At 39.6% G+C, this 21,218-nt stretch overlaps 1 protein-coding gene across 2 annotated transcripts in view; it reads left to right on the top strand.

The window, feature by feature from the left end:
• tmem201 (transmembrane protein 201) overlaps positions 1 to 20,893 on the top strand; it is a 29,973-nt gene extending 9,080 nt beyond the window's left edge. For both annotated transcript variants that reach the window (XM_036988285.2, XM_090184602.1), the window contains 9 exons: positions 6,446 to 6,640; positions 6,772 to 6,951; positions 7,217 to 7,581; positions 7,789 to 7,992; positions 14,235 to 14,464; positions 15,041 to 15,103; positions 16,663 to 16,950; positions 17,476 to 17,610; positions 17,971 to 20,893. In XM_036988285.2, coding sequence (XP_036844180.2) covers positions 6,446 to 6,640; positions 6,772 to 6,951; positions 7,217 to 7,581; positions 7,789 to 7,992; positions 14,235 to 14,464; positions 15,041 to 15,103; positions 16,663 to 16,950; positions 17,476 to 17,610; positions 17,971 to 18,065 — 1,755 coding nt within the window. In that variant the 3' untranslated portion in view covers positions 18,066 to 20,893. The remainder of the gene's footprint in view (positions 1 to 6,445; positions 6,641 to 6,771; positions 6,952 to 7,216; positions 7,582 to 7,788; positions 7,993 to 14,234; positions 14,465 to 15,040; positions 15,104 to 16,662; positions 16,951 to 17,475; positions 17,611 to 17,970) is intronic.
• The last annotated feature ends 325 nt before the right edge of the window (positions 20,894 to 21,218 follow it).

Below are 21,218 nucleotides of genomic sequence, written 5' to 3'. Positions count from 1 at the left end.
GCCGTGCCTATAAGCAGCTATATCTACACCCTCCGTTGTGCAGTTTTTCTGCACAATTCTAGGCATTTTACCATAGGGTGGAAAGAAATGTTTGCAGTTTAACATATGATACCATATCTGAGTGAGTGACTAATTAGACCACGATTACTACAAGTTTAGCTGACTAGCTAGACTAACTTACCAAGCTAAAAAAAAAAAAATGCTGACGTGGGCTGCTTGATTGACTGTCAGTGACTGACATAACAAGACAAAAATGTTTGATGCACAACTAAATTGCACATTGTGTATTCTAAGTCTCAACAGTAAGTGGAGAAAACCCGATGGGGTGTTTATTTTTGTGGAAATTGATCCGCAGGCCTACAAAGGGTCTGTTGCCCATCCCTGAGCTAGACCAACTTTGTCACCAGCATCTTCAGCGTAACCCACTAGACTAGAGGTCGACCGATTATGATTTTTCAATGCCGATACCGATTATTGGAGGACCAAAAAAAAAAGCCGATACCAATTAATCGGCCAATTAAAAAAAAATATGTTTGTAATAATGACAATTACAACAATACTGAATTAACACTTATTTTAACTTAATATAATACATCAATAAAATCAATTTAGCCTCAAATAAATAATGAAACATGTTCAATTTGGTTTAAATAATGCAAGAAGAAAGTAAAAGTGTGCCATGTAAGAAAGCTAACGTTTCAGTTCCTTGCTCAGAACATGAGAACATATGAAAGCTGGTGGTTCCTTTTAACGAGTCTTCAATATTCCCAGGTAAGTTTTAGGTTGTAGTTATTATAGGAATTTTAGGACTATTTCTCTCTCTACCATTTGTATTTCATTAACCTTTAACTATTGGATGTTCTTATGGGCACTTTAGTATTGCCAGTGTAACAGTATAGCTTCCATCCCTCTCCTCGCTCCTACCTGGGCTCGAACCAGGAACACAAGGACAACAGCCACCCTCGAAGCAGCGTTACCCATGCAGAGCAAGGGGAACAACTAGTTCAAGTCTCAGAGCGAGTGACATTTGAAACGCTATTAGCGCACACCCCGCTAACTAGCTAGCCATTTCACATTGGTTACACCAGCCTAGTCTCGGGAGTTGATAGGCTTGAAGTCCTAAACAGCTGCTGGCAAACGCACAAAAGTGCTGTTTGAATGAATGCTTACGAGCCTGCTGGTGTCTACCATCGCTCAGTCAGACTGCTCTATCAAATCATAGACTTCATTATAACATAACACACAGAAATACGAACCGTAGGTCATTAATATGGTCGAATCCGGAAACTATCATTTCGAAAAAACAAACCGTTTATTCTTTCAGTGAAATACGGAACCGTTCCGTATTTTATCTAACGGGTGGCATCCATAATTCTAAATATTCCTGTTACATTGCACAACCTTCAATGTTATTTCATAATTACGTAAAATTCTGGCAAATTAGGCGGCCCAAACTGTTGCATATACACTGACTCTGCGTGCAATGAACGCAAGAGAAGTGACACAATTTCACCTGCTTAATATTGCCTGCTAACCTAGCTAAATATGCAGGTTTAAAAATATATACTTCTGTGTATTAATTTTAAAGGCTTTGATGTTTATGGTTAGGTACACATTGGAGCAACGATACGCACCGCATCGATTATATGCAATGCAGGACACGCTAGATAACTACACATGGTTGATGATATTACTAGTTTAACTAGTGATTATGATTGATTGATTGATTAATTGTTTTAATTGTAATCAATTGGTTAGAGCATTGGTTAGAGCATTGGACTAGTTAACTGTAAGCTTGCAAGATTGAATCCCCCGAGCTACCAAGGTAAAAATCTGTCGTTCTGCCCCTGAACGAGGCAGTTAACCCGCCGTTCCTAGGCCATCATTGAAAGTAAGAATGTGTTCTTAACTGACTTGCCTAGTTAAATAAAGGTGTGAAAATCTGCCAAATCGCTGTCCAAAAATACCGATTTCCGATTGTTATGAAAACTTGAAATCAGCCCGAATTAATCGTCCATTCCGATTAATCAGTTGATCTCTACACTAGGCCATGCTGGACAGACCAGCTTGAAATTTAGGCTGGCCTATGCTGTTTTTTCAGCAGGGAGGCACATACTGTACCAACCAATACTACTCACCCAACGTGTGGACCAGTGCTGCCTTGGCTGCAATCGTCTGGTCTGCCAGTGCTCCCTTAGCAGCTGCCACTTTGGCACAAGTCAACAAGTTCAACTGTGGAGCGTGCGTTATAGATCAATACCATCAATTGTACCCATTGTGCCGAGTAATGACTTAGGGCAAAGTAATGACAGGGCTGATATACATGCAATGCATGCCAGTCTCTCTTGGCTAAGAATTATGGAGAGACTGACTGCATCACTTATTTTTATAAGAAACAGTGTGTTGAAACTCAAATTGTTTGCATAGACATGCCATCAGGGGTCTTTTCACAGTCCCCAAATCCAGAACAAATCCAAGAAAGCGTACAGTATTATATAGAGCCATTATTGCATGGAATTCCGTTCCATCTTATATTGCTCAAATTAACAGCAAACCTGGTTTAAATTTTTTTATAAAACACACCGCGCAACGCCTCTCCCCTATTTGACCTAGATAGTTTGTGTATGTATTGATATGTAGGCTACGTGTGTACGTTACACACAAGACAACACAAAACAATATAAATAATATACTCAACTAGAAAAAAAATGGAAGAAAAAAAAATGGCTTTAAAGACACTACTTTAGACAAGTTAAACACACCGGCAGAAGGCTACAAAGGTTAAAGGGCAATCTGTAGTACAGGGACAGAGCAAACACCTCACCATTGTTCCTGTAAACAGTCAAGGGATAGAGGTGGAGAAATGCAACCACTCAGACAGTCATGGCCACAGACTGACCATCCACTGGACCAAAAAAAAAGTTTACAATGCTTTAAAAGTAAACAATTAATAAGAAATACAGGGCAAAACAAGCTCATATTTTAGTCTCTGACCGAACAAGGCATCCGCAGGACATAATCGATAAGCACATCATCAACCTTAATGCGCCCCTTATTTTTGTTTTAATACGAATGCCATCAGGGGATGGACTGTTTAAAGTAAGTCCAGAATGGAGCCCAGGCCTCATAAAACAGTTTGGGGTTCCCATGTGTATTACATTTTATTTTTTTCTAGTTTGGGAGCACAACACATCTCTCACCCAATATTTATAAGATTGGGGAGCTGCCATCTTCTAGTTCTGTAGTGTTAGCCGTCTAGCTAAAAGAGTTGTCTAAGCAACAGTGGATTCTTGATAGGGGGGTACCTATTGGCAGTACACCAAAAATGGCTGTGAGGGGAGACGGATCTATAACAGTGTCCATATATATCAGAGAAACATTTTAAATATGAATTCCCAGAAACCTGATAGTTTGACATCCCCAAAACATATGCAACCGTGTGGCTGGTTCCGTTTTACATCTGACACAGGTAGGATCAAAACCAGAGAATATTCTTCCAAGTTTGGCCCACGACCAGTGGATACGGTGAACCACCTTGAATTGAATGAGGCTGTGTCTAGTGCTAAAAGAGGACGAGTGCACCCTGTGCAGCACAGATTCCCAGGCGTCTTCCCCAAGTTTCTCCCCCAAACCCTTTTCCCATTGAGTCTTTAAAGGCACCAAAGAAGGGTTCTGTAAGTCATGAATGATTGCATATACATCTGAAATTGCGCCCTTGGGAAGCTTGTTCAGTTCCAAGATGCTCTCTGTAGCTGTATTCGCAGGCCTATGGGGAAATTCAAGTGTGTTAGCTCTGACAAAGTTCCTAGTCTGGAGATAGAGGAAAAAGTGGGAATGGGGGAGGTTGAACTTTTCCTGTAGCTGAGCAAAAGAGGCAAATGTATCATCAAAGAATAATTGGGCTAGTGAGGAGAGGCCTAGTGAGTGCCAGATGGCAAAAGCCCCATCATTCAAAGATGGAGGAAATAAAATGTTCTGATTGATTGGTCCTGATAGAGAAAAGCCTTGGAGGCTACAGGCTAAGCGGAACTGATTCCAAATTTTAAGGGACTGCTTTACAATTGGGTTGACACACCTTTTGCCTAGGGACACTGGGAGAGACGAGCACAACACAGAAGAAAGTGCAGTAGGTTTACATGATCCAGACTCCATCTGGACCCAGAGTGGTCTAGGGCCAGTTGGATCAGCCTGCAGCCAGTACAAAAGGGCTCTGAAATTTGCAGCCCAATAGTATGTCTGAAAATTTGGTAGAGCTAAACCACTCAGTTCCTTGAGCTTCTGTAAATGTCTTCTACCAATCCGCGGTACCTTGAAATCCCAAATAAAATACATGAATGTTTGATCCAGTGAATTAAAAAAAGATTTTGTAATAAAAATGGGTAAACATTGAAATAAATATAAAAATTTGGGCAACACATACATTTTAATGACATTAATCCTTCCAATAAGAGAAAGAGGTAGCGAATTCCAAAAAGTAAAAGATTGTTCCAAACTGTCTGCTAGAGCAACAAAGTTTTCCTGAAACAAATTTGAATATTTCCTTGTCACTTTAACTCCCAAGTAGGTGAATTGATCCCGGACAATCCTAAACTGAGAACTTGCAAAAGAGCACTTTAAAGCAGCCTTATTTACAGGAAAAAGCTCACTATGGCCTAGATTCAGCTTGTACCCTGAGATTGATCCAATTTTTTTTAAGAACAATTTTTTTTTTTAAGAACATATAAGGCACATGGCAATGAGGTATCAGGGTTGGAGATAAACAAAAGGTTGTCAGCATGTAGCGAGACTTTCTGCTCTAAGCCCGTCCTGATTATACCTTGAATGGCATCATTAGAGCATAGTGCAATGGCGAGAGGCTCGATTGCCAGAGCAAACAACAAGGGGGAGAGTGGACAACCCTGTCTGGATCCGCGGTGCAAGGGGAAATAATCAGAGAACAAGTTGTTAGTCCGTACCGAAGCCATGGGAGAAAAATAAATAATCTTTGTCCACGCAATGAATTTGGGGCCTAAGCCAAATCTGTAAAGGGCAGCTGTTAGGTAGTCTCACTCAACGCAGTCAAAAGCTTTTTCCGCATCAAGTGAGACCACCACCTCCGGGTCCCCCGATGCTGGGAAACAAATGCCTACTTCTCACAAAGCCAGTCTGGTTAGAGTGTATTACTGGGTGCAGCATGCCTTCCATACGGACGGCTTAAAGCTTGGCTAGGATTTTGTAATCGCAGTTTAAAAGCGAGATTGGGCGATAGGATCCACATTCCAGGGGGTCTTTATTTTTCTTTAATAGTAATGAAATTGAAGCCGGATAAAGACTAGGCGGTAGCTTTGAGGTATTAAGGCACTCTGCAAGTCATCGAGACAAGAATGGGCAAAGCAGACCAGAAAACGTCCTGTAAAATTCAGTTGGAAAACCGTCCGGACCCGGTGATTTACCACTTTTCATTGCGAACACTGCTGTTGCAATCTCCTCAGGTGTAAATTATTCTAGACAGTTATGGGAGTCTGTATCAATTGAAGGCATATTCAAGCCATTAAAGAATGAATCAATCAGCATAGGGTCTTGAGGAGATTGAGGTGTATAGCGCAGAGTAAAATGGTTTAAATTGATCAATGATCTCTTTATGTATAACTGTGGTGGCACCAGACACGGTCCTTATTTGTGGGATTAAACGTGAGGCCTCAGATTTACAGATCAGTGATTGTACAGTGATTATTTCAATCAGGTGTTAACGCTGGGTTGGGACAAAACCTTTCACACACTCCTGCTCTTCGGGACTTGCAATGACTGAAATATAGCAAAGCAGGAGAATAGACTTCAGGCTAAAACAGCTTACCTAATTGAGAGGTTGGCTTGAGTGCCACTTTCAAAATTACTGGCTGAAATTATACAGAACAGTTCTAGCATCGCTTTAAAATAGATTATTAATATTCGGATTCAATGTTAATCATTGTCCTGCAATATATGCTTCATTTATTGAAGTATTTTCTGTGCTAGACACAAGGGATAATGTTTGTGTTATATATCTTGTTTTATGTTCTGAATCTAGAAAAACATGCCAGAATGCTGATGAAATTGCCCCCCCTGGAGTATTATACAGTGGCATAAAACAAAATACATTTGTATAAAATATTTGAATAATGTAATGTTGGAATGAAACAATCAAGGCCTTTAAACACTTGTTGGACAATGAAGATAAAATGCTTTTTATGGTGTCTGACGGCATTGACATGAATACAGTTAGGTGCATTTAATGAAAAAAGCTTTTAATTAGATTGTTCCATTACATGGGATAATAGCTGATACTTTGCTATGTAATAATATTTATTTCAACAACAACAAAAAATCAATATTGTTAATATTAAGAAAAAACGGAAAGAAATGGTCCCATCTTTCAAGAATCCCTGAGCCTCACTTTGGTCCTTGTACTTGTCTTGCTTGCTTCTAGAATGGCGACTACAACAAACCTATTCCTGCTCAATTCTCGGAGCATCTAAACCATGGTGTGTCTGCCGGCATGCCCTTGCCTGAGACACCAAAGACGCTGCAGTGGGTCAACTGTCAGATGCTGTTGTGCAAAAAATGCAACAACAACCAGTCTGTCAAGATCAAGCAGTTGGCCTCATTCATCCCAAGGGAAGATGTAAGTAGTATTTAATTTTTTTACTGTTTGATTTGTGGAAAACTGCAGTGTGTGTGATCCACGGTGAGTTTGTGTAAAGTCAATGTGGTCATTACAAAAACAACAATTCTATTTTGGTTTCCCTACCCTAGGAGAACTATGATGAGGAGATTGAGGTGTACAAGCACCACGTGGAGCAGACCTACAAGTTGTGCAGACCCTGTCAGACGGCCGTGGAGTACTACATCAAGCACCAGAACCGCCAGCTCCGGGCTGTGCTCTTCAGCCACCAGCTCAGACGCAGCAGAGACTGTGACAAAGCATTCGTAAAGGTCACTTTCAATGGAAACAAGTCCATCTGATAAGACTGAGCAAGCATCAGCACTATACTTATAGTAGAAAATTATCTTCTAAGAAATAGAAATGTGTTTACCACTGTCAGGTCTTTCGATGAGTTTCAGCAAAAATGATTTAAGTGGATAAATTGAATACTCCGCATTAATAGGTGTGCACATTTTATTAACCTTCACAAGGGGTCTAGATGTGGCAGTATAAGAATTTGCATTTATCCTTACGCTCTAAACTTTTTTTTCACAGAGCTCCTACTCCTTCAGCACACCAGTTGGAGTGATATTGCTTCGTGTCATGGCGTTCTTCACCTGTGCCTTCCTAGTTGCAACAGCATTGTATGGCTCTGGGGACCAAACTGCATCCGCAGGGGCACCCCAAACACTAAGCGGGGGGATCATCCCTCCAAAGCCTGCTCCCTCCAACAAATCCACTCCCAAAAACGGTAGCAGCGAGGCTGGACAGGTGTTGCAAGACCTGCTAGAGCTGCTTCCAGAGGAGGCCGTAGAGAATGCAAAGCTTGTCTGGCAGTATGGAAGGAACCATCAGATGGCTGTGGTCTCCATTGGCCTGCTGACCTGTATCACTGGTGTCTGTCTAGGAGGACCTGTCAGGTAATTCATTCCTCTTAGCTCATTGTTTCTATGACGAAGAATTCCGGGTATGCACTGGTGCCTGAATCTGGAGTTTTGTCTATTTAAATTGAAATGATCTTTGTGAATTTTGACCTTTTGGTCATTAAAAGAAGGTCGAAGAGGGCCTGAAAAGTGCCTTTAAAAAAATCCAGATAGTAATTATGTACTTTGTTCCTTGTTTTTCAGATTGAGGCGAATTGATGCTGTGGCCTCTGTCCTGTGGTTCCTGGTCTTGTGCCTGTACTTGGTGGAGAGATACCTGAAAGCTGATGTCTCAAGCTGGCTGGATGCAGTCAAACTCGGCACTACCTCCTTATGTTGCCTGGTTGGCTTTGCCGCTGCTGTGGCAACACGCAAATCCATGGGCCCGAGAAGAGCGAGAGGTCGAAGGTCAGAATCTGAACAGTGACACTTAAATGTACTTATAAGACCCACCGAATACACTAGGACACACTTGTGAACACATAGGATATGTTTCTATAACGCATATGACTTTCCCGCCCTTTCTCATCTTTCCTTTGCTGATATTAACCAACTAATTGATGCACTCATGTTATTAGCCTAATCTGAAGATTTCTTACTTGGCATTGGTTGTCTAATGCAGCTTTCTGATTTATCCTGTTGATTTGAAAAGTAATTTTACCAACAACCCTATCTAAACTACACAGGGACTCCCATTAAGCATGGAGCATAGCTACCACTTAAATTGTAGCTGTATTTTTGGACTTTTGAAAGAAAATGAAAAAAATTATATATTTCTCTTAGACAATCAAAATCAATTGTCTGTGTAACAGATATGAACAGATCGAGGTGCTGCCTTTTTCTTTGACATTAGCATTGCTCAAGCCTCAATCTTGTTTTTAAAACCCTGATGGCTAATACAAAATTTTGACTGGGCAAACCACGCCTATCAAATTTAATCGAAGGCCTAAGAATGAGTCATTTTATTTCAAAACCTGATTATTGTGACGAATCCTGGGGTAGTGGGAAAGTGGTTTTAATCTGAAAGTTCTACAACACTTGCTAGCCGGCAAAGTAGTTTGACAATATCGTCCAATGCCTCCCATTGTGTGCTGTACGTTTGGTATTTGGTGGACAAATAAACCTCTTGGAAGGAGAGACAGGCTTTGGCAGAGGACTAGTTAGTTTAGATTGGGGGGGAAAACCTGTTCCCAGAATCAAATTGAGTAGCTGGCCAGCATGCACACACTATTTGTGTTCTAGTTGCTGAGATTATTCAAAACCCAGGATTGTTTGCCGTCCAGTACACTTTGCTCACTGCCTGGGCTACACTACGCATGTAAAATGGAGCCCATAGTCTTTTGGCCAAGTCCCATGTGTGGGTTTCTCTTTGAAGTTATTGTATTCTTCCCATGCACCTGCAACAAGATATCTCACATGTGATTTTTAATGTTTAATGCCCGTGCCCTACAGTTGTGCTGAATTCAGTAATTCATCCCAACAAGTTTTGCACTGTAAAAACAGTATGGTTTGTTTGACCTGGCCTATTTCACAATAATGATGGAAATCTAGCCGCTGTGATAAGCTTGGGTGACAAGGTGTCTCATTGTTAAACCGCCAGGCTAAATATTGTTACAGCACTCTGCTTTTTACCTAAAATATTTTCCTCTTTTGTTTTGCAACTATAAAGACCACACTAATATAATGGTGTTGGTTTGCTTTCCTGGCACACTGAATTTATTCTTGAAGTTTTGAATTAAACGATAGTTGGGTAGGTGTTGTGAAGAAATGTGTCAACAAAACCTCTTTACCAATATACCGAAAAGACTGACTAATCTTGGTATTGAAACTCAAAAGTGCCACTGCTTTTGACCTGTATTTCTCTACTGTTGTGTAGCACAGGTCTTGCCTAGTTGTATAAAGAAGACAAACAAGTTTATGATTAAGTGAAAGCTGTATACAGTTCACATGTAGTTTCCCCAGGTACAAGGTGCTCTCCTGAATATTTATTTTTTTGTATTTTTCATATTCTGTGTACACAACAGTATTTTTTTGTATTTTTCATATTCTGTGTACACAACAGTATTTTTTTTTTTTTTATCCCCCAGAGTGGTAAATTTTTGTGGCAGTCTTTAGAGGACATTTGAGATGCCAATCCTCCCTAACTTTCTGTCTTTGCATGTTAAGTTCTGATGTAGAATTCAATATCCTCTTGTAAAGCATATGCTAATCCATATCTTAGAGAAAGTAATAGGCCTAACTATACTGCCATCTGCCTCCACTTTACCTTCCTAATTTTGTGTTCGTCCACAGCACCATATTTACAATATGTAGTCTATATTAAAATCCACTGACAGCTCCCCAGCCCTCAAGCATGCACTAATATTGGGTTTAATGATGCTTTGTGTTTAATGTAACTTTTGAAGGTGATGTAAAATTAGACAGGAATGCTACGCATAACATGCTATAACTATTAATGTGTATCTTCTTTTTTTTTTTGTGAAAATTGAGTGAAAATGACTTTATTTAAATGATAGATGTGAAGAACGACTGTAGATTGTACTCGAGAGTCATAACTTTTATGTTGTATTCTCAACTTTTTGGTTTATGTACCAAGTCCAGCATCTGTAACCAGGTTTCCATCTAACCATTTCCTTGGAGGAATTGCCTGGCGCATGAAAAAAGTCACAACCGGCCTGATGGAAACAGTAAATTCCGGTACAATTTTATAAATGTCGACAGACTATTTGTTCGTTTGGTCAAATAAATTATGGGAGTAAATGACGGTGGAAACGCCTTTGTACAAATATTGATATAAAACGCATCATATTGAATATGAATTTGGAGTTACGCGACGTGTTGTCCTCACACCACGACTCGGGAAAGCATGCAGTTTATTAGGCTCCAGATTAAATACATTCTGATGAAAAAAAGTGCATGGTGATGAGCTTCTCCTTTCCAATAAATATCCAGGGTGTTATTCTGGTGACATAATCATCGATGCTTAGCTGCCGTTTTGACAAATAATCTGTCTCTTACCCATAATAATCTCATGTAGGTAGCCTAACAGCACTGAATCTGCCAGCTGTTGGCAAGAGTGCATGTGTCAAGACCATAGTGGGCACATTTGCTATTTAATGCAACAGTTTTTGACGAAACCATCAGAGTTGAAAATGTGATGGAAACTCATTTAACTTGTATTTTTTAAATTCAGTACATGGGAATTTAACCGCAAAAGTAAATGTTGTGCAGTAAGTCAGTTAGATGGAAACACGTGTATATTGTTTAATGCAGATTTTAGAATATCATTAAATCTTTCGCTAATTGGCTGAAAACCTATCTTGAGACAATACCCACAGTCGGTTGTGAAAATCTGGATTTCTGTGATACAGATGCTGTCCAATTATTGTTACATTGCTTTGACAGAGTTTTCAGTCTGCAAAAATATTATGAGTATGTAGCTAATATTTATGTAATATGCGTTACAATGCCAAATGTATTTAACGGGTTCTAGCACATTTCCCTCTGTTAGTAGTTTGGCATTTGCCTCTGAAAGCGTACTTGACTCTTCATGTTTTTCATCATATGAGTATGCTAGTATACCTGATTTCAATGGATACTAACAACTATTGTTTATCTCAACCAATGTTTTTAGCAAACATTTGCCTAACCTTATTCTTTTAACTGTGTTGTGAGCATACGTCTCTTAGTGTCACTTGTGTATGTTATGTATGTTTCTATTCACCATAGTAACAAGGGATTACTTGATAGTTATTTTAGTTTATGCCAAATTGGCGACTGTAGGTTATGAAACTTAAAACTATTTGTGCCCATTATTTATGTGTGCCGCTAACAATGTGATAGTAAGAACTAATTAGTGTTGAATCTAGTGCATTTTTTTGCTTACCTTTTTATACTGTGTATGTGTTGCAGTGCTGAAACACTAAAAGATTCAGTACCCTGAAGGGAGATTGAAGTTTTCCCCAAGATTAAAACGATTGTTCAGACGAATTACAAAATAAGTAATCCATTTGTTTCCTTACTTCTCCTTGTCCAAAGACTGCTTTACAGGTAAGGAAACAAAAAAATAGAAATGTGTAATTTGGCTGAACTATCCCTTTTAATACACCAAATAATTTATGGTACTTTATCTTATCATTAATATATGAGTATGGAAGGATTAATGCGTATTCCAAAACATACAATATAAGCTTTCATGTAATACCCAATGCCCATTTATGTGAATTTCCTATATTTTTGGTAAAGCAACTATTTAAGCTATTCCGTCCATTCTAAAAAATAAACTGTAGCATATTCCAACTGAAACGCGTTCTCTTGGGTACTGCATCTTGAATATTGTAGGTTGTCACTACCCTTCATATAGCCTATTGGGTTCATTTTGTATTAGTAAACCATGTATGCTGGATCACTGTAAATCAAATTAAATAAATTACTGAAATGTTATGCCTTTTCTATTTATCCCATTCTTTTGTGAGAAAAATGCCTGACCTGTTCTTAACCCTTACCTTTAAAAAATGTTATAGCTCAGACACACCGCAAAGAGAAACAGCTAAAAGTAGCAAGTAGCTGTTGTGTGTTTGCAATCACCTGCACATAGTGGTCACTGACAAACGGTGGACATTCAACAGGTGCAATTGTCAGAAAAGGATGTCTGATGTTCCAGTCACTGTTAATCCTGTGTTTTGACCTTTACAAAATACATTTCTGTGGTTTTCACCTTAACTAGTATAGTCTAGCCTACCTTTTTAATGTGCTTAGGAAGGGAGCACTACATTCTGTCAGCGCCAAGTAGCCTAGATTTGAAGGGGGTATAGTGTACTGCAGTGTTTCCCAAACTCTGTCCTCAGGACCCCAAGGGGTGCACGTTTTGTTTTTTGCCCTAGCACTACACAGCTGATTCAAATAATGAACTAATCATTAAGCTTTGATCAGCTGTGTAGTGTTCGGTCAAAAACCAAAACATGCACTCCTTGGGGTCCCGAGGACTGAGTTTGGGAAACGCTGGTGTACTGTGTTATATAACATTATTTCGATCTATTTATAAACTGGGTGGTTCGTGCCCTGAATGCTGATTTGGCTGACAGCCGTGGTATATCAGACTGTATACCACGGGTATGACAAAACCCTTAGCCATGGTATATTGGCCATATACCACTCCTCGTGCCTTATTGCTTAAATAAATGTTGTGTGTACTGAATGTAAGTAAGCTACTAAATGGATGTGGCAGTTGTGTGTGTGTGTGTGTGTGTGTGTACTCCTGACTAAGAACTTTTATGAATTGTTCTGTGTTTGCCACTAGTATAACAGGCACTGTCAGCTGGTTCATGTTTGTCAGACAGCTGGGATAGACTGTCAATGGCTCCTATTTGCATATAGCCTCATCACTATACACAGTATCCCGTGTCTAACATTCACTGCTGGATAGAAGGGTTGTTTGATCCTGTCTGACCATTGCCTTAATGTACACTTGAATAAGTATTGGCAGGGTGGATTGGGGTATACTCTGGGTCACCAATTGTCAGACAAAGGGTTACTGTCATCGACCTCGACCAGGATTTAATAGGTCTACCTACATTAATGATGTTGAGTTGCCCTTACTAAGGGGCAATCTGCAGTTAACACAGTGGTCATCCTGCAAATGTTTTGGTTAACAGCTGAGGGTTGGGGCTAGAGAAATCTAACCACTCAAATTCATAAACAAAGCTATGGATGCAAGGTCTAACTTTAATCCACTGTTAAATACAATGTGATCCTTCTCGATTTGTGTTTCTCCCCCCCGCCGTTTTATAATTTATGTACAGGGGGCAATGCAGGTATCATTGTAGCTCATTTTCAATTGTCTGTTTTGTGGAAATTGTTTGCTCTAACCTTCAATTTGACTAGTTGGACCTTTACAAATACAATTATTAATATTACATCTGTAAAGTAATTAGAAAATATTATTTTACAGATGTAATATTTATTGTATTTGCAAAGCACATTTCTAGCACAATAGATTTCACAGTATTAAAAATGTCTAAAGGCACAAGGCTGCCATTTTATATCGACATGAAGTCATTTTTGGGTAACAATTAAGTACCTTAACGTAATACATTTACAATAAAAAGGGTCAGAGCTTTTTAGCCAACAGATTCTCAAGCAACAATTCTGCTAGGACTGTCTGGGAGTGGACTGAGTGGAGAGTGGAAAACTAGCTGTTATTGGCAGAGGTGTGGAACTCTTGGTCTATTAACCAATTTACCACATGGTGATGTCACCATGCTGATTAGAAGGTCCTATGTAGTTGCTGGTTGAAAATATAATCTATCAGGAAATAACATTGATCACGTTTTCACACTTTCAGTGTTCGTTTCATCAGTTGTACAATATGATATAAAAACTGAATTTTCACTGCACTGGGCCTTTTAATAAATAATTGTCTGGAGGACAATACAGAGAATTTGATTTGGAATTGTCATCCCTATTGTTAACAATATTGGCCATGTTAAAATCCCCCAAACCACCTCTACCTGCAAAGTCTCTTCTCCATTTTGATTAATGTATTTACAAAAAACGGAAGGAAAACCCTGTTACTGATTTTCAATTCGCATAGCTATCTGCAGAGGTGTCGAGTTCAGTGGTGGATCGATTGTGCTCTTCTTCTGTTGCAGGTACCTTTCCGGTAGCTCTGTGGACTCGCTGTATGGTGGCCAGGCTCCCCTGCTCTCTCCCATCTCCCCTGGCTCCTCCTCTACCTTCATCCCTACTCCACCCCCAAACCTCTCCCAGCTCATCAATCGACAGAAGAGCCCCCGAGAACGCAAAGCCTCTCCCTCTTCCCTGCCCGGTCGCCTCAACCGAGCCTTGTACCTCGGCACCATCCCATCCCTCGCCAGAACAAGTAAGATGGCTGGCGCCTTAGGTTGTCTTTCGGGTTCTGTACATGACTGTTCTGCCTTTCATTCTATGCACTGTGATTCAGCGCCACCCGGTGTTCATATTTAATTGTGTAGCTTCCACTTCTATGGTACTTTCTTGGCTGACTATCAAATTAGTTATACCATAAGGAGGACAGTACAATGACATAAGGCAGTAACAGGGTTAAGTGGCGCGGTTATTACATGCCTCACAACATTGATAACTAGCTAGTAGAATTCTAAAACATGCCTACAAAGATCACTGAATGACTTACATTATTTTGTATGCATGTTGCATGGAGGTTTATTTGACTGGGAAATGTTCTAATTCAGGGTTTTCCAAGACTCGGTCCTGGATCCCTCCCCTGGGTGCACGTTTTGGTTTTTGCTCTAGCATTACAAAGCTGATTCAAATAGTCAAAGCTTGATGATGAGTTGGTTATTTGAGTCAGCTGTGTAAGTGCTAGAGCAAAAACCAAAACGTGCACCCAGGGGTAGCCCTCAGGACCAAGTTCGGGAAACCCTGTTCTAATTGATAGTGTGCTCATCATGTATTTTAGATTCCGGCTACCTGTTCAGTGGAAGTAGGCCACCTTCACAGTGCAAAGACTCTCCACCTTCAGGTAACATTGAGCAGTGGATAAATGTTGCAATTTAGATTATCTACAACACTCTGTTTTTTCTGGGTTTTTTTTCTTGCAGTAGAACAATTTAAGGTAACCTTTTCTTGCACAGAGACCCCCACCCAGGCAAACCGTTGACCCATATGTTAGCAAAACAGTTTTCTTATCAGGTGAATGATAATAGCAAGAAGAAGTAATAACCATTTTAAAATAATAGATTTGGCAGATCGTTTTTTATTTTGACCCCACATTATAATTGGAAGAAGTTTAAACTCTTAACATACCTTTCTAACTAATAGGCTTACTCTAAACACATTTTTGGTAATATCAGCTGTGTAAACAACGGTGAGCATGGTGTTAGCCAAAATTGAATGTCTTAAATCAAGAAAGATTACCAGCAGCACTTGCTGTGACTGGTACTCACAGGTGCTTTTTCAAAGCATATGTAAAGCCTTGTTCACAATGGAAGTTTGAAGTGACTCAAATCCTATTTATTAGCAATTTTGTATTTGTCCTCAAGTCGTGTTTAGACTGTTATTCAACATATCTTGTTGCTTTCTCGCTACTCTGTTGACAGTTTGACTAGAACACGTGGTAGCTAACTAGCTTGTTAATTGTTTTCAAACAAATGAGTGAATGTGCTAGAGCGCTAAACAGCTAGCTAGTTGACTGCTGTGACTAGCCAAAAAGGACTCATTTTGAAAGTTGGATCATGTTATCCTTTGAGGCTTTATGTGTTCTTACCCTATGATTTGAACATTCAAAGCAACTGGGAAACGGTCCATGGCAGGCACCGTTTATCAACTTAGCTTGCTACATAATGTCTGAGTGATAGGAAGCACAAGCACCACCACCGATCAGCCTATACCACTGCACACACACCCGTCGTTACTATGACAACTAGCATAGCCTTGTCAGCAAGTGATAGGAAGCACAAGCACCACCACCGATCAGCCTATACCACTGCACACACACCCGTCGTTACTATGACAACTAGCATAGCCTTGTCAGCAAGTGATAGGAAGCACAAGCACCACCACCGATCAGCCTATACCACTGCACACACACCCGTCGTTACTATGACAACTAGCATAGCCTTGTCAGCAAATGACTGCAGTCTGAACACACACACATACGATTCGGTCACTTGTAACTTGCTGTAACTTGCTACGATTCGGTCACTTGTAACGACACTCAGTGGTCGAAAACGGATTCGAATAACAAAACTAATTTGAGCATAAAGGCCTGTAGTGTGCGCAAGGTAGTTGACACCAAATAATATATTATATTTTCTATTGCAAGTATGCAATTTTCTGTTGTTGCTAGCGATATTTATAAAAACATTTCAACAAATATTTATTCATTTTTTTGTTTATTTATATATATATATAATCTCTCTCTCTCGTGGAACCCCCTGCTTTAGCATCTTTTTGATCTTGCACAACATTCGATGTAACATGTTAAAATCTGCTATTAATAACATAGAACAGGTAAATGAGTTTTGCAGTTGTTGCATAGATTTGACTAAAACAACTTCCACCTTTTTTCTTTCGGAGCAGATTATTTTTCCCTGAAGTCTGGGAGCCGTCCGTCATCCCCAGGCCCCTCCCCGACCCCCTCGGTTGCTGGCTCAGTCACGTCCAGCTCCAGCTCTCGCCACCGCCGCCCCCTCATCAGCCCGGCAAGACTCAACATCAGTGGACAGAAACTCCGCCTCTTCTCATCTGACACAGAGAACCAGCCCCCACCCACCCCGACCCTGCCACACCACTTCTCAGCAGAGCCCGCCCCTTTTCACAGCGGAAGCTTCCACCTGCCAGACGTATCCCCATACCACAGTAGTAATGGTACGAACCACTGGGTGTAGATATGCGTTTATGAATGTATATTTTTAAGCATGAATATGTGTGGTTGTATTCAAAGATCGTACACTAAATGTGATATTTCAAGTTTTATTATTCATATGTGTAGGATACACGTGGTATACACCATCCAATGAAATGCTTACTTGCTGTTTCCCTCTTGCCAATGCAACAACAATAAGAAATTATAAAAAAATAAGAAAACGAACAAAGTAAATGGCTCAGTAGTATAGAATAAACATTTTAACAAAAGTATAATAAAGGTAACATTTATAGGCTAATATTTCCATGTTACATGTTTTGTAGAAGGAGACGGGATTACACTGATTCTCAAGATTTTTATGCTTTATGTTAATTACTGGTGTTAGCATCTATCCATTTCATCTCTTTTTAGTCTTATGTGTTCGATGACTCACTTAACATAGTCTGATATCATAGCTGTGAGAAAGGACTGACTTCGGGTGCATGTGTGTTTGACTGACGCATGGCTCCACTGCGGTGTGATTCCAGACTTGAGCTCCTTGCTGAAGGAGGGCAGTGTAATCTCAGAGGAGCGTGAGAAGAGACGGGGCAGCTCCTCAGGCTCCTCAGCCTGTATGGTGGACACCACAACAGGAGGCATGGACAGCACCCCCGGATGGAAAGGTGAGCACTGATATCTAGTAATGATCTAATAGAGAGAAATCTAATAATCAGATCTAACCAAAGACATTGTCATTATTTAATTGCTTGTTTGGTTATGGATGATGGTTGACAAATATAAGAAAGATTGGCAGGAAATGTACCCAATCTACGTTTCAATGAAATCAGACATATAAATTAAAGGTGGTTCGGAACCAAGGTCTTGTGACGAGTAACCTTGCCTGATAGGCCTGCCTTCCTAGTTACCTGAGAAAATGCCTAGGCTTTAGCTCAGAGTGATAACACACTTGTGGCACACAGGCAACCCAGGTTTGTACCCAGGTCGGTCACACTGACATTTGTTTTCTCTGTTGTGGTTTGCAGGTCTCTTGGGTCGTTCTCTTTGGCCGGGCATCCTCCTAGCGAGCCTGAGCGCCAACTTGTTCTTCACCTCCCTCTACCTGTATCGCAACTGGTGAGACACACCTCAGTCCTTCACAACCGGTATAAAAATAAATAATGTTGCATAAATAATATGCCCCCAACAATTTAATGGGAGTATGATATGTGCAAGCTAATAAGCTGTGGACATATGTTTATTAAGTAGACATGTTCATCAGCGTTTTAAGATCAGAATTCGAGTGGGCATCCCTCTGTAGCAGTAGGGTCTCGATGTTACCTCCTCCTTGTTAAAGTAAGCTGCTCGATATGATGTATTTGACGAAGGCGATAGGATGGTTAGCTTCAACAAAGTGAACTGCTACTGGGTAGCCAGTGTTCTTACCTGATTGAGCTGCTGCGGTGTTCAGGTATTCGTTTTTAATTGTCTGCAGGAACAACATTTGTTAGTCCCATTTGGGAAGGATTATTTTGTCCAACTGAAGATTTCCCACACGAACAGGGGAGGAGATGACACCACTAACAAACTTTTCAGCCTGCATGTCGGTGAAAAATGTTTTTGTAGTGCTGTTGCATTGTCTGCAGGAACAACATTTGAATTTCCCATTTGGAATGGGTGCCAAGAATGTTTGCGTGAGCTTATGGGCAGGTCAGATCTCATTAGGCTCTTGCCAATGTTGCGGCCACGCTTGTAGACCACGGGGGGGGGGGGGGGTTCCTTCACAACCTGTGACATCACTCGACATGGTCCTAAGACAGACAGCATTACAGGGTGAGTCATCCTTTCCCCTCTCTGGCTATTTGTGTTCGCAGCTCAGCCAAAGACACTCACAAATGCATCTTGCCATATGTCCAAGCTAGGGCTGGGAATTGCCAGGGACCTCACGATACGATATTATCGGTGCTAATATGTATTGCGACTCTCTCAATTATATATATATGTATTGCGAGTCGATGTTCCAAACATATTGCTCAACATGTCTGCTGCAGAGGGATAAGAGCCATGAGAAACGGAGTTCTGATCAGTCATGGAAATAAGTGCTGAAAACATGTTGGTTCACCATTTAAAAAGATGAATAACAAGCTAGAGAAGTTGAAATAATGTTAATAATATATACATTTTAAAATTGATACTTGGAGTCATAGAATAAGTACAATATCATCAAAAGTAGGGATTGCGATACGACTGTCGATTTTTTTTTTTTACCCCAACTCCATTTATTTTCGTCAGGACTTAGGCTATGCATAGACGATGCAATCTTACTTCACACAACACTGACTGAAACGTTCTCTCTTGTCCCTGAAATATGACCTGACCTAGTAATGTAATATTTAAGCTCGTTCCTGCTGGTATAAATATCTGACTCCTTAAAATGTATCAACTTGAACAACTGAGCATGTTAAAGTAACTCTTAAATTGACAAAAGTTACAATTGCTTGGTACTGTTGTATTTATTTAGGGAATTATTATTATTATTTTTTACACTTTGGTCATGCTGTGAAATGTGCAATAGACATGTATTGTTGATACAAGCATGTTATACACACACCCACACACGTCTCATTTTTGTTTCCTAAAATGTCAGACTGGGTCTGAATGGTGATGGGATCGTTTTTTTGAGAAACTCATAGAATGTGTTCACTGAAGGACTAGGCCTATATATCTTAATGATAACTCTTTGGAATAACGAATGGAAAATGTTCATATTTTCTTTCCACTGTGAGCCAGTTTGGGCTGGGGTGATACAGTACACAGTTTGATAAGGACGTATGATATCTATACCATTGGATTGCGGCGGCGTAGATTTTCTATAAAGACAATGTCCACTTGCTTTATATCTTTATACTACGAATGAGCACACTTGATTTGTAGGTTCTTCTTAGGTTATTTTGTATTAATATGATTTAGAGCTTGATTGACTCTCCTTTAAGAATACAGCATGCATAAACACTACCTTGACTTTCAAATCATAACTATTGTAATTAAGGACTAATAAGTGTGTCCATGATGTGTGATGAATGGTTCTGTGCTTGGCAATGAATGTTTTATATTTGTGCAGATCACAATGGGTTGGTACTTACTTGCTTAACTGTTTTTTTTATTTTTTTATTGTTCATTCTCCGTAACTGAATTGTGTTATCTTGACTGTAGAAAAACACTTTCTGAAAAAACAAACACGTCTGGCTAACTGCATTGCATTGTGTTGTAAGTTTGTAGGGAAAAGTGTTTATCATGTAATATACTGTATAATGTAATTTGTGTACTGTGATAAAGCCATAGTCGAAAATTAAAGCATTTGGAGTGCTTGTTTGGACTTAAACTCAGAAAAGTGCTCGTCCTGCTCTCATATATAAACCAAAAGCACTGATATTGATATAATTGTAAGAATATATATTTTTGTCAGAAAAATAGTTTACATGACTGAGATGCCTAGTCCTTACAAAGACTTATTCTGCCTCCAAGCTAAAGGATGTTGACATGTCATGAACACCTCATCTTGGAATTGTGGTTGCACTCAATGTTTAATTTAATGACATTGAATAATGTTACTATTTGTATAGCATAAAAGTTATTGGTCTAAAATGACAAACATGTACAATTGTAAATACTATACCATCTGTTCCTTGTTATTTTAGTCTGTCAAGTTGATTAATATTTGCCCTTTTTTCCTGTTCTTAGTTTAGAAGGAACTATGGACTAATATTCAATTATCTTACATCTTAAGGTATAACTTTAACTTTCTAATGTGTTTGATTTTACAGTGTGAAAGTAACAATGCAATGTCTGGTTGAATTTTCACTTAGTTATCTATTGTCAGTATTAGGAATCAACACATCAATCTGTGTGACTTGTTTTGGTGTTATGCCTAGGATTTCTGTACTTCAATAAATGATTTGTCTAATAAAATGTTGACTTGGTGTGCTTTGTTGACCCATTTACAGAAATCCATGTTTTAGGATGAAGTCAATGAAAAAGCGAATCAGCTCAATTTACTGAAATTGAATATCAATTGTAATTTAATTAGGTAACTTGATACCGCTTTCTAATCTTCACAAGTGCTCCCCCATGTGGTAGAGAAAGCACCTCACAATAATACTCCAGAATTACTTACCATTGCTTTTGCCTAATTAGGTCTGCATTTGCTTGTTGCTTAGCTGAGTTTTGATCTGTATTTCTGCTTGATAAGTTTCTTACAATTGTTTTCATGTTGTCAGATAATCAGCCAAAGGAA

Source organism: Oncorhynchus mykiss, chromosome 9 (genome assembly GCF_057628025.1).
Source record: "Oncorhynchus mykiss isolate SJ-2025 chromosome 9, ASM5762802v1, whole genome shotgun sequence".
Taxonomy (NCBI): Eukaryota; Metazoa; Chordata; class Actinopteri; order Salmoniformes; family Salmonidae; genus Oncorhynchus; species Oncorhynchus mykiss.
Note: the sequence above shows the minus strand (reverse complement) of the source record. Positions and strands in the feature narration are given on the sequence as shown.